The 24,901-nt window shown below is 41.3% G+C and overlaps 1 protein-coding gene across 1 annotated transcript in view; it reads right to left on the bottom strand.

The window, feature by feature from the left end:
• Positions 1–24,901, bottom strand: part of PLCL1 (phospholipase C like 1 (inactive)) — a 210,911-nt gene that overhangs the window by 34,675 nt on the left and 151,335 nt on the right. The window contains exons 2-3 of the mRNA XM_030488131.1: positions 5,735–8,206; positions 3,387–3,590 (exon numbers count right to left, since the gene is read on the bottom strand). Coding sequence (XP_030343991.1) covers positions 3,387–3,590; positions 5,735–8,206 — 2,676 coding nt within the window. The remainder of the gene's footprint in view (positions 1–3,386; positions 3,591–5,734; positions 8,207–24,901) is intronic.

The raw sequence follows: 24,901 nt of genomic DNA, 5'->3' as shown, positions 1-24,901 counted from the left end.
AATTCTCAACCAAAAAAAATCCTAACTTCACAGGATAACTGTTTGCAATGAATAATTCAACCATCTGTCAAGTCCAGCTGGGCCCCATCCCTTCTCTCCACATTGAATATCTCCTTTTTTCTTAGGTGTGATCAGTGAACACCAACATCTATTTGACAGGTTATAGGGCACACTGCACATGCTGCCCACCTGAGTGAGCATCTTCCCATGCCCAGCCACTGGCGAAGGGGAGCATACAGGTAGAAGGGGAGAGGGAGAGTCTTTCCTCATGTGAAAGGTCTGAAGAACAGCTCTGTGACATGCTATAGTAGAGTGTATCTGTGGGAATCTGCGACATTACCAGAATCTATTCATCATACCCTTATGTATGGTATCAACCAAAGTTGTAAGTTGAAATACACAATTCTAAACAGTACTTCTGTTAGTTAACATAGTTTTCAAAAATGTTTTCTGTGTATTGTCAACAGTCCACCTCATTTTCTTGTTTTGAGCAAATCCCATTCCCTGCTCTCCTCTGCAGAAACTCCCATACAACTCAGAATCATCAGTGAAGCCTCTTCCTGCATGAGGCACAGCAACAGTTGAGTTCCACTAAACCACTGCAATGCAAACATAAAAGAAAAAATATAAATAGAATCCTGAAATTCATTCCAGTTCCTTAAATGAAGCAGATTCAATTTTATTCCAATAAGGCCTCTCTCAAAAGAAAATATTTAATGAGGAACACAACAGTAAAATTAATTGCCCAGGAAAAAAAACAAACAAACTGCACAAACCAGTCTTTGTCTATGGAGCCTACTGACAAAGGCTGAGCAGGAGGGAACAGACAGTTAATTGTTTTCCAGATCATTGTGGCAGGTCTCCAAGCATTTGCACCTCCGTTTGCCTGGCCTGGCAGCCCTGTCTATGCTCCATTTAACAAACAGAGTTTATAATTTCAGTGGAAAAAACCAAAAAGGTATGTTCAGTCCCCAATTTCCTGTAAGGGGAAAAAATTCTACCACATTAAGGCTGTTTTCATCAGAGATTATTTCCAAAGCAGACTTTCTGAAGAATGTGAGATATGTGGTGGGTTTGGAGGTGGCGAGGAAGGGTTTGCCCAGCACTCACGCTACCTGTGCTGTGGAGCCCAGTGACTGAGGCAGACCTACAATCACACCATGAGGTTTAGGGTCAAACTATTTTCTGTTTCTTGTAAAAGGAATTAAGAAGCACAGCCCATTCATATGAGATAGAGGCCAACATCAACAGCTTTTATTTTACGCATTTAAAATTGCTCTCAGGCTTATTCACCCAAAAAGTGCTTTGAAGTGAAGAGACGTTTCTGGGGAGACAAAGACACGGAGCAGGCACTTGTGGATCTAGTTCCTTGAAGCCATATTTATCAACAACTTAAAAGGCTGAACTGTAGTATATCTTGGATAAAAATAAATGAATAAAATGGTAGCTTATATTATCTCGCTTTCCACCAACAGCTCCTTGTGTTCTCATTTGCACAAAAAAGTATTATTAAAAAGAAACACACCCTGGATTATACCAAGTCATTACAAACACCATAGCAAGGAAGAGCCCTTTCTCAACACCAAAACTGCAAACCCATCCCCACACTGTATTTCCAAATACTAAGATTGATAGAGACGGTTCATTATTTTTTTTCAAACAAAGAAAAGGCTAAATAGATTTCAATATTCTGCAGCTGGCATTGCCTCAAAAGGCAAATATCCAAAATGTAGCAAAAACATTCATTAAATCCAGCTTTTGCTTTTTCAGAAGCAAGTCATTTCAGTAAAGTAAGAGGCAGTCCCAGCCAGACAAAATAGGTAAAAATAAAGTATCATGTTCTCATTAACCAGAATTACATCAAATCAACCCTTACAGAGGCACAAAGAATTCCCTTCTTCCTCAGATTTTAAACTCCTTGCACTTTCTCTTGACAATCAAGGTACATCTCCCCCCATCAGAGACAAATGTGAGAGCAAACATTATTTAAAGCAGTTATACAAGTGTTTTTGTCTGCATTCAAAAGAGGCCTTTCACCTATTTAAATTGAAAAACTGTTTCCATAGCACAAGGAGGCCTTGAAACGTCCCATGTGTGCTCTTCAGTATATAATTACAGAGATAAGAGGTGACACATTCATTTTGGTAAAACTCCATTAGGCAGGCCTCCAAAGGCAGAAAAATCTCTTATTTATGTGGTATTTGCTCTTTCAGTCAGATACCACACCATGTAATAAATCTATGCAAAAAAGTCCGACCTAAAATGTGGCAATCAACTGGATTTGCAAATCCTCATTCTGGTATTGTTACAGCTGGTGGTTTATTACCACAACTTAATCACCTCCAAGTAATATAAATTACTTTGGGAGGAACCCAAGGATTATTTCAGAGTATTTTTAGTACTTCCCTTTTAATTAACATCAGTGTCTCCCTCTTCCCAAAAAGCTGATTTTCTCCTGAAAAGTGTGTCATAACAGCAAAAAAATGAGATGGAAAGAAGGAAAGTATTTGGCACATTGAATACTGGTCAAAGCTTCGATCACTCTTCACAACACTTCAGGGTCTCTGGAAGCCATCTGATACCTCTAAAGTTATTCACCATTTTACTCCTTATGAACATAAGCTGCAGAAAGAACTGCCATGCACTGAACATGCACTGTGGTTTAGTCAGGTTGCCATAGTGTAATATTTAAGTCAAGGTTTGCAAAACTATGCGGCTTGCTATCGGTTGCTGCAAAGTATCTACTAAGGATAGTTTCATAGGTGCAGTGTGGTTTCTGCTGCTGGAAGTCACCCACAGCAGTGACATATGCCATACAAGGGTGAGCAGCAGCATTCACCTGGAACGCCTTCAGTTTGCCTCTCTAGCTTTTAATAAGTATTATAAGTATTCTTGTATCATACTGACCTCTCTTTCCCCATGCAACGCTGACTTGGCCTGGCAGGGACATGGGCATTACTTAACAGTGCTGCTGAAAGGCATCGGAAAGGGGATGGCTCAGCTTTGCCTGGGAACTCTCACACTGCAGCTCCCTGTTTAATGGCCTTGCCCTGTGCTGCGGGGAGGCAAGCGAAGGGCAGCACACAAATCTTGCCCCTTCTCAAGGACAACGACTAACAGTCACCAGTACATGCTGAATTGCTGCTATTTTTGTAAACAAAGTCCTCTTCAACTGCCAACCTGTGCTAGCCACAACTGTGCTTAAAAAAAACCAAACAACAACAAAAAGCTCAGTGTGGTATTTTGGTGATTAAAGGACAATTTTGCATAGCCTAAGTCATTTGAAAAGCTTTGTTCATTTAACCCAATTGTTTGGGCATGGCAAGCATCGCCTGCTGCACTCACAACAGTAAGGAAAGACAGAGGAAGCAGTGGTAAGCACCTACCAGGTCATAGGCTGCCAGGACCTTTTTCTGCACATCCGGCATGGTCCCCAGAGGCTCTAGGTAAGGAAACGCATCCTTCATGGAGAGGGTGACGGAGGGTGCGTTATCGCTGCTCACGAGCCGCGAGGACAGGGTCAGGATGCACTGCTTCAGGCTGGCGATGGGCGGCAGTCCGCACAGCTCCTTGACAGACACCATGGCATTCTGGAGGAAGGAAAACACTTGAGTGCATGTTGACGCTTGCCACTCTGTCCCCCCTGCCTGCCAGCACCTCGTCAGCTCCTGCCTGCTTCTCACCCCTGATGTGGAGCAGTGCTACCCTGCTGCCCGCCGTCCCTGGGCACCCCATGGGGTGCCATTGCACACAGGAGCTCCCCGCCAGGCCCATTCTCGGCTCCTCAAGCCTAGTGCCAGCTCCAGCTTTCATCCAGGCCCAGGTATCCCACTTGCCAGCTCTGCAGCTACTTTGCATTGCAAATCCAGCCCCAACAGGGACAAGCTCTGGTCCCCAGCATATTAAACTATCAGCTTAAAATGCTATTTCTGTTCTCTACAGCATTCAAATTGCTTTTGATGCTGTAATCACCTCGTTCTCCCATCATTATCATCTTCTAGCAAGAAGAAGTTCGACAGACCTGGTATTTCCCATGGGAAAGGCAAGCAGGAAAAAAACACTTTGTTTTCAGCCTTGCATTACCACATCATAAAAAAAAAACCCAACCAAACGCTCTTTCCTCTTCACAGGTCACATGTAACAGAATCAATACTGGATATACAGGTCAACCCAAACTAACATGCCAGGGTTTATTTATTTATCAAGTCAGTGGATGTACAGCTGACATGCTCCCATCATTTAGCTTCCTGTCTTGCACAAAAAGTGACCAAGATGCACAAAATCTAATTTAGAGAGTATTTTAACAACCCATACCTTGTAAATGTTCCCCCCACCCCACCTTGCTGAAAAAACTGTCATCAGAAAATGCCCAGCTAATTAAAAGAGGCTTTTTCTCATTAATCAAATACATTAGCATGCAATTAAAACTAATGACTGCGTGTTTACAAAGCATTCTCCAAAACAAGATCCTGTACTGAAATTTTGCTTGGAAGGCACGTTAATGCTGTTTCTGAGTCAGATTCTGAGTATTTTCTTTTACATAGTTCACATATAGTTCCTGACCTAGACAGAAGGTGGAGTCAGCAGTTTAAACTAGTTACTTTTCAAGGCCTGCAGGAAAGGAAAGGCTGGGAAGAGTTTCCCATTCTTAAAAATATGCTTAGACTATTCCTTTGGGAGTGATTTAAAACTTATGTCATTTTGTACACTTCCAGCTGCCAACATTTCATTTGCTTTAGACTCTGTCCAGCAGAGCAGGGTCAATGAAGCGCTATGCATTTTTCTCCTGTTTTCAAGAGAGAAAAATGAATTGTTTCTGTCTCTTTACCAAGGAGATAGTTATGGCTGATTTCAGCTGTTAAAGAAAACTCATTGTTTAATGCTGCTCAGTTTTGTTTCTAGGCAGCGCTTGGACCTCTGAATTGAGCTGTCCCTTAAGCAACCAGCAGAGAAGGAGAGCACCAGACGGGCTGGTTCTTGTTTGGCCTCCCTGCCACTTCACCTCCTGCCAACCAGGAAGGTCCAGCGCGGGCAGTTGTGATGGTGCTGTGTACCTGGGCCCCACCAGCCGCAGTGAGCTCTGGCTGCTCTCAGAGCAGCATGGCCACGCTGCCAGGAGACCCCCTGAGCCAAGAGGCACTCAGCCAGCCAAGACAACACCGCTATTTAGCAGGGAGGAAGCTTCAGTCCAAGTGGCATTCAGTGCCTACACTGAACGTACCCTTGGGCAAATGGTGGCAACACACGCTCAGGGGAAATGTGCTGCTCTTTGCACAGTGGGTTTTCTGGTGTAGACAAGACTTCAATGACATACCCACTGTGTGGTACGCTCACCCGAACAAAGAAAATGAAGAGCATAACCCTCGCTCAGTTAGCAAAACAAAAGCTTGCTGACTTGTTCCAAATGAGGAAATGAAGTTTGTGAGATGTGAGGCCTGGGGACACAAACATACCCTCAGTTCTGCCTTCTCAGACAGAAACAACGAGTAAAGCATGCGTTCGGAGAGGGCACAGTGATTTTTAAAACATTTCTGCCTAATACCACATTCGCTTGCTAGTTAGTGCCTGTAACTATCAGCCTTCCAATATCCAGCTAAAGGTTGACAACAGCCATGCAGCCTGAAGCTTCACTGGCTCCTACCAGCTTCAGCACATTTGCCCGACCAGCAGCTCAGATCAGGACGTTCCCTCCCACTTTCAGGACACACCAACACACTTGACAGGAGTGTCATACCTGCATATTTTCTCTCAGGTCAGTAGCTTCTCGTAGCGGATGCACTGCCAGCTTAAAGATGTCATCGATAGTCTTGAGACCGGTGTTCCTCAGCATGGTGTACTCCCTTGCTTTCTTTCCTATCCTCACCGAGAGGCTGCGCTTTTGGGCCTTCCCACCTCCACTTCGGTTGGTTATTGCAATGTGAACAAAGAGGGTAACGTGCTCCATGATATCACCAACAAAAGACCGCAGCGGTATGTGCCTGTATCCAGGCTGTAAGCACTCCAGCGGGATGGTGTATTGCCCTATGAACTCATCCCCAATGTAATCATCATCCAAAACAACAAAACGGATCATGGCCAGCTCAGGTAGATTGATCTGGAACTCAAAGCTTTCATCAAAAATGGGGTTATCACTGTTTTGCTGCACAGTTTTAGTTCTTTGTTCGGTGCAGTCTGCAGGAATCCCATGTATTTCTATGCAGACATAGGGGTCTATGACATCCCCTTTTGCACATGCACCCTTGGGCTTTGGAAAGTTCTGACCACTTATTATTTTGACATGTAGGACTTGGGGAGAAACCCCCGGGACAATGCCCTTGGTATTAGCGCTGAAGTAAGACACTTCATCACGCATCACTGAAGGCCTGAGAACATACCCGCATCCCCCGTTCTGTAGAAACCAGCCAGTGTGTAGGTCCATCATGGGCCCCGGGGTCTGATAGTTCATGGCCACTATCTGGCAACCACAGTTCCAAAAATCTTGAGGATTTAAGTTACTGGAGTCTATCCTCATAGCACTTGGGTACACCCTCGACAGAAACTTTTTGTTGTAGTTGACAAAATCTTCAGGGTATTCATTTGCAATTCGACTGGCTTCTGCCTCACTGAAGGAGCACATTTCCCAATAATTTTGAGCTTTCATGGATGTCTCAAAGTCCTTGTATTGGACAGATTTGCATAGGGATACCAAGTCGGACAATTCCCTGCACAGCCAGATCAGCTTTGGTTCCCTTGAGAAGTTCTCCGACAGTCTCCGGGATATTTCAGCCTCTTCATCTTCATCCGTGACTTCTCCTTCTAATATATCCTGGTCACAGGGCAGCTTCTTCCCCTTCACAATGATCTTCATTTTCAATTTCTCAGGCGATGGGAGGTAGGCTTCTGAGGATAAAGGTGCCTCTGTGTATAGCTTGTTTCCAAAGATCCTTCTCATGTGTTGTACCATAACCTTCTGCTGTTGTACTGAGCAGTGGTTCCCCAAGCAGAGGATAAGGGGGTATTCTGAAGCAAAGAAGGCCAATTTATTTATTACCTCAATAACATTTCGAAAGGCAAGCGGGGATGTCATGTTGTTACGATTACAAATAATGGGTTCATTATCTGGGCCATCACAGACGTCTAGTTCAATACTCCGACAACTCATCTTTAAAGCTCTGACATACCCATTGATATCAGCTGGCCCTCTGAGCTGGTCTTCTATTAGATATGTATTGTGGGATGCATTGATGTAGTAATGTGATAAAGGCTGTGTCATGTCTTGGACAATTTTTTTGTGCTCTGGGTCAAAAATATCACATTCTGGGGACAACAAGTATTGAGTAAATCCATCAATTGCAAGAAAACCTTTCAACCGCCCTTCTTGAGAAAGCTCGTACCTGCGTATGATATCCAGACACATTTCTTCTGTTATGTGGGTCACTCCTTGCTCAGCCTCTAAAAACAGCATGAGGTCATTGGCATCTAGATACTCTTTGTTTTTAGATATCTGCACAAGCAAGAAATAAACTTCAGGTCTTGTGCAAAGTTCACTGAATGCTTCACAAAATTCTTCTTTTGTTACTCGTGTTGTCAGTTTCTCTTTGCTCTTCTGGATTTCCTTAAATTTTAATCTAATCTTTGATTCCTTTAAGGTGGGGTTGAGCTTCTTTATTAGCTCCACAGATGTATCTTCTAGCATTATGCCGTTACCATCAACATCTGCTGCTTCAAATACAGTTTTTAGCCAGGCAAACCGTGGGGTGTTATGGCTGCCTTCCATCAAATCCAGGGGTTGTTTGCTACGAGAAACCAAGTACCTTAATCCTGATACCCAAATATTGGCCACATCAGCTGAATTGGCAACCAAGTCAAGGGACTCGTAGTTCTCACCATGAATTATTGACAGCGCACAGTCCTCAGAAATCTGGTCTGCAAGCCCATTATTTCTGAACGTTTCTGTGTTCTTCCCTAGTCTGATTTCTTTTATAGCAGAAATATCAAGCTTGGCTTTCTCAAGGTCCTTCTTGGAAGGCTCCCAACGCAGAGCCTGCAGGTCAGGATCCAGAGTAAAAAAACGGTTATAAATCCGGGAATTTGGACGAACTTTCTTCAATTCACACCCAGCCTGCATGAAGCTGATACAGTCACTAGCACTGCTTATTTTCTTCTCTGATGGCATGCTGCTGAAGGACACAGTTTTCTTTCTTCCACATTTTTGGTTTGAAGGATCCTGTGGAATAATTACATTAAAAAAAAAAAAAAAAAGTAAGTTTTCTTTGGCCATCCCACAAGCACATAAATAATAGAGCAGATATGTTTATGTAAAGATAATTCATGTTCTTCTGAACCTCAAAACAAAACATATTATCCCTTCCCACAATTCAGTTCCCTACTGAGCTATAAAATACACTGAGATATACAGCGACTTGACTGATTGCAGCATTAGGGATACCAAGTTTTCATGAGTGACATTTGCAGCTATTAAACTGCCTTCCAGATTTCAGCAACTCGCTCCAGCTGTGACGAGGTGCTATCCAGTTGTGTCATGTACATTTTCAAAGCAGATATATATGGAAGAGGGGTTTCATGGGAAGCTCCAGCACAGGTGGAGAGGATCTCACTAGGATTTAAGAGATAGAGAATAAAGGAGGAACTTTGGGATAAAAAGGCATGAGAAAAGAGTCAGCCTACATGGGAGGAGAAGGGAAAGAAGTCTCGTAAGCAATGCTGGAAGGAGAGCCTGGGATGGGTCAGCATGCCCAAGGGCATACGTGACAGCTTGGTGCTCAGCAGATGAGCGTCCTGCCTCAATTCTGCCTGTTTTCTGCAACCTTGGACACCTCAAGCAAAACTAAAACAAAACCAAACAACAGTCATGAGTCAGACCTCTGAGATACACACCCAGGAGAATTTGGGCTTTCTTATTTGTGTGTTGCAGTGTCCTTTGGCAAAGGACATTCTCACTAGGTTGAGAAGCCCATATCTGCTGCATGTACAACTGCATGGCTGTCATAGCTGCTCCTGTGGGAGCTCCAACTACCGCTCTGCTCAGCCCTAACCTACTTTACAATCTCTTGCCTCCCCATTTGCTTTGAAAAGTAGTTATTCTGGTAATTTCTGTGTACTAGAACCAGAAAGCACTGTAGGAAAATGGACAACCAGGCAAGAAACCCAAAGCTTTCTTTAGGTCATGTATGTCAACTTCTCTTCAGAAAATACTTGGCCAGACACGTGACTATCTTTTCAGTACCAACTACCTTCTTCCTGCTGGATGTAAACCCAGCTGCCTGCAAAGCTTTCTGTAATTTTAGCGCAGCAACTAAATCTAAATCTTTTCCCACATATTATCAATTCAAAACATTTCACAATAATTATAAATTGCACATCATTCTTTTTTCTTTGCACGATTTTCATCTACTCCCTTAGTATATAAATTATCCAACAGCTATCAAAAATATTTTTAAAACATCATTCAAGGCTGTAATTAATAGTGGAACACTTGTTAAAATTGCTTTCCCTCCTATTTCCCTAGCCACCAGCAATACTTTCCCAGTTCTCTGCCTTCTGCTGTTGGAGGAACTTTTGCTGCCTGGATTTTCTGTAGAAGAGGAGTCCCATGGTGAGGAAATGTCTGGTTTAGGCATACATCCCCCCACCCTGCTGCCCTCGGGCCCAGCCATGAGATGTGCACCAGGGACCAGCTTCCCTACAGCCCCTTGGGACCTCATTTGAGACACCAAAACCCCTGATTCCCAAACTCTTTGCAGCTTGGACTACCCTCCACTGCCCCAGGAGCTGATTCCCTGCAGCTCCCATTCATGTGCTGTGTTATTCATCCTTCCTCAAGTCATACTCCCCTGTAAATCCTAAATGCAACCCCTGGTCTAGCAGTGCCCACTCTGCACTGTCTGTATTTGAGCAGGACCCTGTGTAGCTCTTCCAGACACAGAATACGAGTCTTGGTGCTTGTTTGCGTATTTGTATAGATACTTTCAGCAAATTAGTATAAATGTTCCTCCAAATTTGCTATTGTCATTCACTCGTTTCATTCAATAACATATAAAGTGTTTCCAAAACCCCAGCCCCTCAACAAATGGGTTTACAGACATAGGATCTGCTGGAAACGAAATACACTTCTAAGCTTCTTATGCTAAAGATTTCCCATTAAACTGATACAGAGACTTCTACTGACAAGAATAATTACTCTAGCCATTCACTGTAGTACTTATTATGAGAATTGGTCTTAAAAAAATAGGAAGAAAGTCAATGAAGCGAGTGCCTCTGGTCAGCTACTTTTTAAACTCATTTTCTGCAAAAATATTCTGTTCCTACATTAAGATACTGTGTTCTAATACACAGCTATGGCCATGAAAATCTTCAAGCAACAGATGCTAATGAATACAAACGAATGCAGCTGGTCACCCTGTAGGTTCTAAGAAAGCCTTTTCTTTCTTATTTCTTTAGGTTTATAGGGGCAATATTTGGATTTAAGATTGATGATTTATTAAGATTATTTTTTTCATATAGGAAGCTGTACTAATGACCTTTGAATCTGCAATGATTCATCGCTTCACAGTGAGTGGTTCCTCAGGGCCAGACCTGGAAAGCTCATCAGAGCACCATAACTGATTTAGCTACATGTCTACCCCTTTTTGTCTTTGCTAGAGAAGTGGGAATTGCTTTGCGACTATTTGTTTTCTGCAGAAAAATAAAAGCCGTTTATTTTTAGATCTGAGATACCTGCGCTTTTTGGTTAAAATAAGCCACAGAATTAATCAGTTATTTTGGGGGTACTAAGGTAGGAAAAACCTTGTGGAGGATCAACAAAAGTTGCCTTTTAACATTCAGTCTTAACCTCTCAGGGATTTTGGATGGAATTAGATTATCCTCTATGTCCTCTTTCCTTGCTTTTATTTTTGATGGATACTTGTGGTTTCATACTCGGTGTTATGTAAAGAACATTGAAATTGTACAACAGCAGTTCTTCATCTCTAAGTAGGACTTCCCTGCATCTTTTAATCAATTTAATAGAAGTCTAATCCATGGACTAATTGCCTAAAACTAACAAGATTTGAGTATTACTGACATTAATAGGATTATTTAACTAACAATCTCCCCAATCTACTGTATAATACACACAAACCCTGCAAATCTGCAATTGCTAACTGAGCTTATAACTGCATCAGCTATTCCCCTCTTGGTCTCTACAGAATAGAAACATACTCAGTCTTTCAAACTGAGAACTGCTAATTTAGATTTAACGTGACAGTTTTCATTCATAAGTATCAATAAGTTGTTTATTCTAGTGTTACAAAAACTCAAAATGTGTTTCTGTAAGCTCAAATGCCGTCTTACCAGCCTGACAACCCAGACACTCGCCTTTGTTCTACCATGTTCTACCTTGCTTGAACAAGCATCTCCAGATCCTGACACCATGGTTAAGCCACGCCACACACCTCCAGGTCCAAGCTATCACCCTGGGGAGCAGAGGAGTGTTTTCCTGAAGAAGTGTTCTCCCTCCACTGGGGTCCACTCACATAAGAGTCTGAAGAAGATTATTTAAATACACTTTGCCTCCCCACTGATCTTATGCTGAGCTTAGTTCAACGGAGCCTACAGACTTAGGTTGCTAATTTTAGTTTAGCTGTTGTCCTTCTTTAAGTCTCTACTTTAATCCAATTGTGACACATTGTTGCCTGAAGAAAAGACATGCAGCTAAGAATACTTCTGTGCTGCAGTGTCTCCCGTGGCTAAATTCCTGCTCCATTTTACCTTTCAGTGGATACCAAGAAGAGGAAAAAGTACAGCCACCTAGCAAACTAAAAGCTGCCAACATCTTACGTGAATAAATAGCAAACTTGCTCTCTTGTGCTACCTATCAAAAACATTCACATAAATTCAAAACCCTCTCTACAGTATTCACTCACACAACAGCACTTGTTCCTCCTTTCATTAGCTAAAGCAATCAGAAAGCACAATGAGATGTACCCCTGAGTCTTGGAGGCAGAAAGTCCACCTTTCTCCAGGATGCTAGGTCCATCAAAATTGATCTTACCACACAGTAAGTGGCCTAGGACTGCCCTTTATCCTCAGTCACTTGTAGTGATGACATTAAATTTATTGTGACAAGGAAAGAAGGATGATGTTTGCCAAAAAAATCTACAACAGTGTGAAAACAAGCAACTAACTTGGAGATTTTCCACCCTAAGACCTTCTCCACCAGTGATACCCTAGCTCTATACCAAACACTGCTATTGGAAACGAACACAACCAGTTTGCATGCAATGTACATGTACAAGAAGAAAATCCCTACTTATATGGGAAAGCCTGTGCTTTCCAAGGCAAGACACTTCTTTCACAGTGACACAGCCCATGGTTTTCCTCAGTTCTCTGGACACCCCTATAAGGTGCTGTAACTGGCTGACTCCATCTCCTGCTTCTGAGCCTGCATAATAGCCATTATGTAAAAATACCTCGAGACCTTAACCACAAGACCACTTCAACACGTGCCTAGCTTTCAGTGTACACACAGCTGTCCTGAAATCAGTTAACACCAAGGAGACATATCTGAGTGCTGGCCTGACTGCACCCTAACATTTTCTAAACGTTGCTAAAGGAGGGATTCAGAGCTCCAGTCTAAGCATGATCCCAAAATAGGAGAAGCTCTCCTGTTGAACACATCATCCTCGTCAGAGGGACTGGATGTGTAAACAGTGGGATCAGTAAGCCATCAGCAGTTGTGGGAAAACTCCACCCCATCCATCCTGACCTTTGACCACTCCATCTTCTGCTGTTTAAATCAAAGAGCTAACAGAAATAAATACGTGGGATTAAAAAAATATGAATAAACACGTTCTCCACCTCATCCCACCCCCTTTGTCAAAACTATAGGACAGAAATTGTTGATCTGAAGTTAAGAAACAGGGCAGTAATAAGAGCTGTATAGCAACCCTGCACACAGAGGTCAAGATCAGGAATTATTATTTGGCTGAAACAGTTACCTAAAGGGCCTCTAAAGCATTGACAGTCTTCCAGGATTCTACTAAGGAGGAGAAGGGCAAAAAGCACCACCTATGCAAAGACACCAAAAGCCCTTCAAGAGCTGCAGGGCTTCTGTGAAAGGATGCAAAATTCAGTAATGATGCTGAGAGCTAAACTTGTTAAGTGCAGCTAAAAGCCATTTCCCCAAAACCAATTCACATTTTCAACAGTGAGCACCACCGTTGCTAAAAGAGAAGCTTCATTCTGATCTTTGCCATTTCCCATGAACCTAGCACTAAGAAATCAATAACAGGCAGCTTAGTCTGTCCTCATAAATAGATTGTAATAAACGGTACATCCTAAAAGCTATCTGCTCTGGAAACTCCAGATAATCCACTTAATTGGCCAACAATTACCTGAGATTTTTTTCCAAAAGAAAATGATCAGCTCTAGAGGGTGAGGTTTTTTGGGATGCTTCTAAATATTTCAGTTATACACAAACAGAATCCCAGTCCCTGAAAATCTTAGAGCTTTACAGAATCGTGGAGGGAAAATGCCCCTTTAAATGTTAAATAACGAATTTAGTGAATCACTAGTGGCACTCAAAGCACCATGTAGCAGGTTGACAAATGATGGTGCAATTTTTCTATAACAAATTAAATCAGAGCAGGGAAGGTTTATGTAAACTATCCAAGAGAACACAGAAAGCCAATGCTGGGGCCAGAGCTACAACCAGATCTCATGCACTTAGTCCATCTGATCAGAGATGTGGTTCAAAGCTTGAACCCCCAGTGACAGCACATGACTACTACAGGTAGCAACGATCATTGGAAGCTGGTATTCATTATTAGCACACAACCTTCTTCTGTGAATCAAAGCAGTGTTCTTCGCCATCCTCAGAGAGCATCCCAGGACTGCACATTTTGCAGATTTTATTGGTTCTCACAGCCTCTGCTATCACAACAAATTAATGAGCTGAACTTCCTCTAATCTGTCTTGGCAAGGCCTGCAGGGTATAAGTATCAGATATCCACTGTGACAACTCACAGGACAACAAAGAAAAGGTTACCCACTCAAAATTCATCCAGGCTGACAACCCATGGCACAAAGCAGCTACCTTTGCACAGGGGCTGAACCTCATCGCTGGTGCAGGCAGCCACAGAGATGCTGGCAGTCACACTTGTGCTAACCACACAGTCAACAGATTGTGAGAGCAGATGTTAATGGCATGGGATCAACCTCGGTATCTTCTTCAAGGCAAAATTCCTGCTAATTCAGGGATTTGAGCACATGTGGAATAAAGACCGGAACCAAAATTTAACACATGCGCTCTTAAAAACCTGAGATAAACATGTAATGGAATAAACAGAAAATTTAAGGCAGCCAAAAATACAACATGGATAGATACATGAGAAATAACTTCAGAACACAGTGTCCAGCAGTTTTCCAAATACCAAAATAGTCACGCTGGCATGTCTGCATATCCAGTTAGTTGTTACTAACTAGCAGTTTAAATCAAGCTCAAGCTTCACGCACAAGCCTAAGTACTATTGTCATTCACGAGAAAGCAGTGACTAAGGAATCTCAGACATAAGGGAAGAAAAGCTTCCTGGGGAATAGTAATATCAGCATTTACAGTGGGCTTTTATCAATTCCCCAGGATTTCCCAGACATCAGGTATGGGCAGGGGACTGTCACCAAGACCCATAATAATGATTTTACAGTCAGCTTCTCATCAAAATGTCACCCCACAAAATGGAGACCCCAAGGGCAGGAAAACAGAGTGAAGACAATAGCTTAACTATTCTGGGATGCTGCATAATCTCCGCTGGAGAAGTTCAAGAGGAGGCAAGATTATAATGGCTTGTCTGCTTTCCTCTTTCCTTCCAGTACTAAAAATCCCTTTCAAATACTGGAGCGTAAGGCTGGAGAGAGACAGATAAGAATGTCTGGGGGAGATCTTTGAGAAAAACATCTGAACCAAAATGATTTGCTGTTCAAGGAATGCTTTGATGTGTGTTTGCTTTTTTTCCTTTTCTTTTTTTTTAATCACTAGGATTGCCAAATTTATTCAATTTTACCTTGAAGAAAATTTACCTTTGTTGTTCAAATGACAAATAAGAGCAAAAATAAAAAGCGGCAGCACATGAAGACTCCATCTGGAAACACTTCAGAAATGGAAACCACGCAACGCAAGAAGGGTTTATTTTCTGGCATGGTACAGAACTGAAGTTACTGCTTCTACTTGGTTTTATAATTAGGGCTATGAAGGCAAAGTGAAGTAGCTTCCAAGAGCACAAGAACATGAAAGCCTGTCATGAGGCTACCACTTCGCAGCTCCTTCTGCCATTATTGTTCCTGATGTTTTCTCTTTACAGTTCATCGTCTAACTGGTTTCTACTAGAACAGACCTTAAATAAAGGTGCAAGTGCCTATCCCTTTATTGTTAAGCAACCTATTATTATTTTATTATTAAGCAATACTATTATTATTATTAAGTACCATCTACAGTGAGAAATAAATTCCTGAATGACATTTCAACACATACACGCAGCACCTCAACATAACCCTATGGAAGACCCCACCAATGCAGAAGATTTCTCATGAATCCTCTTAATTCTTCCTGTGGAACAAAACCTTCACTTATGACAGCCCAAGTGCCAGATCTACTTCCAGTTGAGAGAAGGCTTTAAATTTGGAAGGGACTGACAGCCCATCAGACGTAACATCTCCAACCACCGCTACTCCCAAATGCTCTGTTATTTCGAAGTACTTGGTTGCCTGCAGGCTGTAACGCTTATGAATCTCCGAGGGTACCTTGAACATGGATTGAATTTATCCCTGTACTCTAGGGAATATAAACCTAAGAAAGACAGAAAGACACTTTCTGTCTTCAAGCAGAAGCAGCAGCAAGCCATGGGGAAATGAGATCTTGGCTGCAGCACTCAAATTAAGACACATGTATACTTACAGCAACTAACCCTACAGCAATCACAGACCTGCCTTACAGAGCCTCTCCCTCCACGCAAAGCAGACCACTGCTCCTGTCAGCCCGCTTCTGCAGATAAGCAAGCTGTACTGAGGAGCCTGTACCAGAGCCCAGCAGATAGTGCTGCTTGAGACCAGGGAGGAGAGGCAAGTAACCAAACCAGGGGTCCTTATTAAGTACCCATTTTGAGTATTTGAGCTGATCACCACTCTTACTACATGGCACAGCAAAGGAGTCTCTCAGGTTGGAAAGTCCCAAGCTACTTAAATGCAATAGATGAAATGCGTGCCTTAAATCCAACCTGAAGACAAGCCAGCACCAAGAGCAACTGGTGAAGTTCAGGCAACATGTATTTCCCTCATTTATATCTGCTTAAAACTTCTGCATTGATTTCAAAGTTACAAAGATGACTGCAGCGATCAGGCCTTGTACTGACCAAGACCTGGATCGCAGTAGAGAGAGCTACATCTGGAGAAAAAAGCCAGACACCCTATAGAAGGACAGATGGGAAGCCATGCTCCATCCGCTCTGTATACAGACATGCAGCAAAGGCATTACAAATGCACAAGGCATGTAACCAGCCTGAACCTGCAGTAGAAGAAAAATGAAGAAAATCCAATATCAAGAGCTGGGAAAACCAAAGATCTGGTGTCTCAGCATATTCCTGACAGCTCTGAGCACTGTGACCAGGAGGACTCTAAAATACTGTTATCAAACACTGTGCAAGCTCACCGAGAGTTACAGCATTCCCCTGACATAAAGGCTGCTATGGCCCCAGGGAACAGGAAAATGAGCACTGCAATATCTGCGCATCTCAGCATAACGTTAATGTTCATCTCTTTTGCTGGTTAGAGATATGACAGCTCCACAGTGAGTACAGAGGACACTGCTACAACATCCTCCCAAAACACAGACACTGGAGCTACTTCCCACTGTCCCTAGTTGAAACAGGATTTAGAAGCTGCTCCATTCATTAGCACAGGGGTAGGTGCAGTCACACCTACACCTGAGAGCTAGTGAAGAGATACCTGACCCAGCTTCAAGGTCCTCACCCATGGTCCTGCTAGTAGGAAAACCATAGCTTGCTGTGAATGCTGCCATGGCCACCCTCCTCATGATGCCCAAGTGCCAGTATGATTGCACAGGCTGTACTCCCTCTGCAGAATAAACCATGGCAGAAACCCCAGTGATCCAGAGTACTCAGACTGCTAGCATTCAAACCAGAGAGAATCTACTGGGCTTGAAGCTTTTGAAACTATAGAAGATGGACTTTTAATTTTCAAATCACCTGGGAGAACAGCATCATGCACTGCATCCCATGACAGAAGAATTCAATGATTTTGTTTCCTTCTGCATGTCTTCGAAACACCATACACTTTAAGCATTTTCAAGAAATTAGTTATTCAGACACAGACATTAAATCAGAGCAAGGCCTTCTCTGCATCCCTTGTTTGGCGGAAAAAAAACCCCACAACAAACCAAACAAGCGAAACCACAATTAAAGTTGAGGAATATCACTGAGAGGGAATTGCAAGAATCTGACCTATCTGAACTTGGAAGTTCAGATAGTTTTTGGTTGTTTTGTTGTTTGGGGTTTTTTTTAAAGAGACTCCCATTCCATCTGTGCGAAGTCCTCCTTAAAACCTGATAGAAGAGGATGACCTGTAGTAAACCATCTAAACTTTCATAAGTGAATGGAAAACACTACCTGAGCCAGACAGCCAGAAAGAAGGTTATGCTGGTTAAAAATATTGTCTCTTATATAGGAAAGAAAACCAGCTACAAGAAAGCAATACAACTTGAAAATAAGTTGTTGGTGTATGTTATAAAGAAAATTAGAAAATTAGTAAAAGAAGAAAATAGCCAGAGGAGGAAACAGCAACCAGAGGAGTTCATACAAGCAGGAGAAAGGTTTGGTAGCAGGTGGCAGTTACAGCAGAGAAGGTTCAGACAGTTCATTTGAAAATATTAGGCAGAGGCTGAATCCTACCAGCAGGAAAAGTGGTGTTGTTCATGTAAAGAGCACTTATTGGCTAAATGATAGTAAGAGAATCCCAGTAGTAACTCAGGAGGAAAAGCCAAATATGTTTAGAAAGACATGGCTAAGGAAAGACTTGCCCCACTGGTACTCCCTTTTGTTACACCTCCGAATGCTGGATTTGCAGTATACCTGTGAATGGGTAATTTTCATTGTCAAAATAATGGAAAAGCTGAAAAAATGTTTGATTAAGAAAGAATAAAAAGTTGACTAGCATTAACTATTTCCAACTTCATGGAAAACAGGGCTTGTCAGACTAACCTGGTATCTCTTCTTTTATAAGATTAAAAGTTTGGTTGATACACATAATAAAGTCATTGTAATATACTTAGATGCTGTAATATATTATGGTTTCTGCAATGCATTTGACTTAGTATGGAATGACATTTTGATTAAGAAGATATAGCAATAAAAATAAACTCAGAAGACATAAAATGGATCAAACATAAGATAAATGATATGTTTCAAATGCAACAGTAAATGTGAAACACTCATAAAGTAGGTATGCTTCAAATTGGATCCTACAGGGACCCGTTCATAGTCCAGTGATATTTAGCATTTTTAGAGTGACCTGGAAGAAAGCATAAAATCAATATACATGGAGTCTGGAGATGATACAAAGCCAAGATACGAACAGCAATGAATAACAAAGAATAGGGGTCAATGATCAAAAGTCAAAGATCGACAAGCAATGCATTAAAAAAAAAACAAACCCCAAACATATTCCAATGAGGACCAAAATATGAGGTCATAAATCTAGAAACACAAAGGGGAGGCCTTATTTATAGGACTCTCATCCAGGAAACAATCATTTTGGAAAAAAATCCAATTTCATCATTGCAGATGATCAGCACAGGATATAACAAAAAGATTACAGTGGTATTCTTGGTTGTATAAACATAGTATCTACCCAGGATAGAAAAATACAAATATCTTTATATTTGCCCATCATGTGACAACTTCAGTTTAGAAATTACCTTGAAAACCGGAGAGAGTTCACAAGAGTCACAAGAATCTGGAAGATTTTAGAAAACACATTTAATAGTTTCCAAATTGTTTTAGAAGACGATGTCTGGCCACGAACAATTGCAGAAGCCCAAATTAATATAAGGAATAACTTTAAAGAACACTTCTTATGACCTCATAAAGGCATATCTGGGCACTTTTGTTCAGAATGTAATTATTTCAATTGGGTAGTTTAATTAAGTAGTGAATCAATGTATTTCAAGAAGTCCTTCAAGTTATGTTTCTTTATGGACCCACAGAAACTCAAGATGTAGACTGACACTGTCACAGATTATAGATGATTATACAAAGATCAGTGCTGCCAGGTATGTCGTGGTTTAAGCTCAGCCAGTAACTCAGAACCACGCAGCTGAACCCAGGACAAGGTACTTTCAATACCTGGAAGTCAGAGTAAAGCTAAGACTTTAAGAAAACAAAAAAAAAAAAGGCAAAACCAAAAACCCACCAAAAAATCCCCAAAACAAAACCAAAACCAACACAGCTGACAACGGTCACAACTTCCCAAGCATGGCAGAGGAGTCTCCATCACTAAAAAGGCTTTCATCAGCACCCGATTCCTTCAAAAGGATGCCCTATGAGATCAAACGTCATTTCATTTAAGCCCTTTATAATGGAGAGTGGACCAGATTTCAGAGGTATTTTCTGCCTGATTATTTAGGTATTAGCTCAAAAATTCAATCCCATATTTTTCCAGAGAAAACCACTGAACATGATTGTGCCTTCTGGCCTGGTATCATGGCACTGGAGATTACCAGGCACCAGAGGCCCAAATAAGATGACCAATTTAATTTAATTCTGAATCTTACAACAATCCTCCAGGAATAAAAAGTGTAATCCAATAAGCCACCCAAATCTCCACAGTCTAATCATATTATTTTAAGCCCTTTTTAATCAACTTAAATTATTTCTTCATTAATCACATTTATGCTGATTCAGATCAACCCCAATCCTTAAATTTAGGAAGAAGTTATGAAAATTATTAAAGTAGTGAAACTACTTTAATGGGAAATTTTTGAATTCTGATTGTCACTCATAATTGAATTATTAAATAGGTTGAGATAGAATACATATAGCCAAATAGGAACTGTGTAGGCAAGATAGCAGAATTGTTTTAGCTGACCTGTAATGCTCTTTGGGGTGAAATTTTGCCTCAAGCATGCTATCTAAAGGCCCTAGCTTTCTGTGAGAGAAAAAAGCAACTTCCAGCATACCCAACAAATGCATTTACTCCTCCAAGGAAGCTGTTTATCAGTTTAGGAAAGCATCCTTGAGGAGTAGGAGTTTGTACAGCTGGTGTGCAGGCTCCGCTCAGCGGTACAGGCACCACCTCCATGGGAACCCACAAGACAGATCCCCGCAGCAGCCCCAGCGCTCCCCAGGCACGGTGGGTGTGCGGTCCACCTCCCTGCACACGTGGCATGCCCATAGACTTGGGTTGTCCTACTTGTGCTCTCCTGTCCCTTGGCAACAAGCTTCATCACAAGAACAGGATTAGGGAAAGCTTTCCAACTGCTCCTCTACAAAGTGTACAAATGGGTATCAAAGCATGTCTGTATGTGTACACATACCCCAAAATTTCTGACGTATTTTACTCCCGTCCAGTTTTTTAGCTTTGCAACTATGCACACAGTGCATACAGTATATTCACCTTCAACTATTCACCTTCAACATCCTTAGGCTGCAAAGCTAGGTTGTAGCTATGAATTATGCTGCTGATATAAGAACGGACTGTGTCAAGCCATGAAACATGCCGCTGCACTGATAAAGGAATTGACAAGGCTAAAACCAACATACAAGTGAAACATTGATTTCAATGGTCTACTTAGCAACAGTACAACAAATTAAATGTCTCCCTTAAAAGCAAAACACAGATTTCCCCATTAATACAAAGGAAATATGTACTCAAGAGACAGCTGCAGCACCCTCATTAAATCATATTATGTGAATCTAATAAGTAGGCATATTCCAAATTTTTACCAATGCAGATACTGAATATTTGCATTACTCATCAAAATCAGGAGTAAATGATGCAGGTTACAAACTGCAGCATCATAAACATCCTATTTATTTAAAGAATAACTGATTTGCTATGGTGATGACAATTTTTATCACATTTCTTCAAAACTATCCATCTTCAAGGGCAGAGCTCTCCTACTTCCCAGAGCTCAAGTCTTCAGGAGAGGAAAACTGGTCGTTTGTTCTTTGTTACTAAATACAGGACTACAACTGCAATGCAATTTTATTCTGGTCATATATTTTCCTAAATAATTATAATTCCTTTTTTCCACAAGTAAATTAGCTGCATGTCTGAATATTACAGTCTCTTGGGTTTCACACAGCACGTGCATTTTTACAGCTTAAGTATATCGCCAACCTGGTATAATTGCTTCCACCCAGCTAATATTTAAACATTATGAATTAGTGGCAATAGAGGTATTAAAGAAAAATAAATAATCTAACCACAGTACTATTATACTGTAACTGCAACATAACTTAGTACTTATGAGAATAAAATAGCACCTCTAATCTCCAATAGATTTGTACACTTCAGTGTTTGGAAAATGTTGAGCAAGTAGAAAAAGGTTGGGTTTGCAGCCATAAAAGTGGGAATCGCTCTGGATTCTAATTCTGCTCATGACCCTGGGAAAGCCCCTTAGGAAACACTGTCTGCTCTGGATTTGGACTCACGATTTCCGTAAGACTCAAACACGTTTCTGAAGCACAAATCTCAGTACGTTCAGATGCAAGACAGCCTCTGCCAGGGTCTCCATCTTTCCCCTCGCCTGCGGGTCATATGCATGGCAGAAAAGGGGGCATCTAGCAGCAGGGATGGGAGCAGATGGGCCAGTAGCTTTGGGAAGTCCAAGTTTTGTATCTGCCCACTTGAGGATGGAAAGCAACAGGCCCCATTGCTAAACCACAAGCTTCTCCCTATCATCTTGCACAGTTATCACTAACAGCAGCAGGCATGCTCCCCAAAGCAAGTCGAGAAGGACCTAAAGAACATCTGTTAAATACTGGCAATGTTTAATTTTACAAGTGTGCACAAACAAATGGTGGCAGGAGCATGGCATAAGTGAGCTATGGCTCAAAAGCCAGGGTAAGATGTGTGACTTATAATTACGCTGCAGACAATTAAACAGAAGCCATGACTGCCAAGCAAACATGACACTTTCTGCATTACTTCAGAGTCACAGCAACGATGGAAGCTATTTACAAGAAGCGTAAAAAGCGTGAAGGAAAGGTATTCACGGGAAAATGCTGCTAACCACTAGGAGCCAATTTTCCATGTACAAAAATCAGTTCAGAACTCACAGCCCATTCAGTGGGCCCTTTAAAATAGATTATGATTTGCAAGAACTGTGTGATTTAGCAGCTGCTCATTTTAAGATTTAATCTTATGAACACTTACACACACATTTAGTGTCCATGATCACATCATTCATCCTATTCAGCATAAAAGAAGTGTGCCCATGCATTTGTCCACCTAACATCTCCTCAAGTCCTTTTTAAACATCACAGCTCTGACTTTTCAACCCTAACCATTCTATGGTTCCAAGACTTGTAGAGCTATTCCCTCCCACCAGGGCAACACAGATTCTACAGTGTGGTTTTTACATAAGCAGATATGGTGAAAAGATAATTGTTAAGGAAAAGCCTTTTTCTTGCTCTAAAGGAATTAGCTCCCTCTTTTCTTCTTTCTTGCTATTTTTCATCAGTTCCTTCAGGCGGATGCATGAGCAATGAACACTCCCCACGACGTTGCTCCAAGGTAAACGAATACACCTCCATTTAGCTGCAGGACTTGCTAACTCTTGGAAAAAGAGACCAGTGGTGGGCAAGAAAGTGCCCTGGCAGGGAGTAGGGGACACACACTCATTCTCAGGCTGGACTGCTCCAAATCCAGCACATTTAGGAGAAGCCAACTTTTGAGCTCTGTTTTTACACAATGCTGTTTCTTTTCTAGCTGGTGGCTGCAGGAAAATCATATTGCTGTAAATATGCCATTTAGCTATTTTTTTTAATGTGTCTGTCTTTTAATGGAAGACTAAAAAGGATGATAATTAAAAATGATAGTTTTCAGAAAATTATAGAATTCATTTGCTTTGCCTGTTAGCTTTCAATTTTAAAGCTCTTCGGGAAATTTTCAGTTTTAACCCTAAAGCAAAGCTTTATGCAGTGAAGGGCAGACATTTTATATCTGTTTAATTATAATAATTAAGACTTTGGCAATGCATTTAAAAGAACTACAGTATAATCAGGGCTGTACCCAGAGAACTGCTTTGTTGTACCCGAGAGAATTTGTCTGTCTTAATTAAGTCTCATCTCTCAGATGCCGAACACAGTGACTCTTTCGTGTGAACTACCTTATGTAATTGCATAACAGCTCTACTTATTGCATATGGCATACATAGTTTTTTAGTGCAGTTTCTAACACTATCATGATGCTTCTTAAAGCAAAAATACAGAAAACATAGAAGACAGTCTGGACAATGTCATTGTACAGACTGAATTGTATGCACATGCTTCAGTCTTGTAGTTTAGCAAGGGGGGCAGCAGCAAAATACAAATGCCCTAATGCCATTACTCATCTGAATCAGATTAAATTCTCTTAGCTCACATAACACAATTGTTCTTTACTCACCTGGATATAATGAAAGCAGAATCTAGCCCATAGGAGCAAGGTATGAGGTTCATGGAAATCCCATTCTTAACTGTACCATATTTTCTGGCTACACTCTTTTAAGGTAATATTTGGAGTCAGGAGAACAGTACAAAACACTGTAATAGCAGTAGATAATTTACATGAAGATTAAAAAAATGATGAAATCTATTCAAATTACCATAGTAAACTCCACAGCTCATGAATTTCAGTGGGTTTCGCCTCTACTCTTTTCCAATTCTGAATCAATATTGAAGCTTATATTTTCCTCCTTCTGCCTAGATATGAACAAAATGAATTCAAGTTTTTTTTCCAGGCAGTGTTTTCACCTGGGGTCATTATTAACTGAGAGAAGAAAAATAATCAAGTCTTTGTATGCACTAAAGTGGCAAACATTTTTTAACTATGTACTCTGGAAAATAATGAATTTCTAAGTCATTTTCCAAAGCCAATTAAATTATCTGACAATGAGTTCTTCAGCTCCTAGGTAAATTGAGGCATGTCAGAGACTCTAATTGCTAAATGTTCTCTATTGATCAAAGCATACTGTTGTAGCTCAGCAAACTGCAATGGCATTATTGAGCTCATGAAAAATGAATGCTTCATCCTGCAACCATTTGCTGGTATCCGAAAATGCAAACACTAGCCTAAGCGCTCCAAGCGAAGCGCAGTTATTTGGCAAGCGCTGTGCACTACCACACTGACATGGAGACATTTCGGTTGTGCTGTTTCTGTGTTAAAAGGCTGGCACAACCCGACCTCAGGCATCGGTTCCTTCCTAAACCCTAACAGAAAACATAATTTTCTCCTATCAATAACAACATGCCCCAGAAGAAACCCACATGCAATAATAGAAAAGGTATAAAACTATGAAAACCACACCATCTAGAAATCATCCAGAATACTAATTTATAAAGGATACATTTGGGAGGAGTCTAAATAAATCCTTTGATTTCAGGGTCAATGTGGCTATTGGAAGTGTTAGAAGGGAAGTAACTGAACCTGTGAGGAACTGAAGGGTAGAACATTTTTAGAACATTAACTGAGCTGGGCTGTTACCGTCTAGAGTTTATAGCTTACTTTTGGTGGCACACTCAGTCTGGATACCTTAATGCTAAACTTGGAGAGTCTTTTTTTCTTTCTCTGCTGCCTGAAAACACAGACCTTAAAATTGAATTCTGAAATCAAAGTAGAACAACATACAAGACTGGGTATGAAGCAGGTTTTC

Source organism: Strigops habroptila, chromosome 5, assembly GCF_004027225.2.
Source record: "Strigops habroptila isolate Jane chromosome 5, bStrHab1.2.pri, whole genome shotgun sequence".
In the NCBI taxonomy this organism is placed as follows: domain Eukaryota; kingdom Metazoa; phylum Chordata; class Aves; order Psittaciformes; family Psittacidae; genus Strigops; species Strigops habroptila.
The sequence above is the reverse complement of the archived record's forward strand: the minus strand, read 5'-3'. Positions and strand labels throughout refer to the sequence as shown.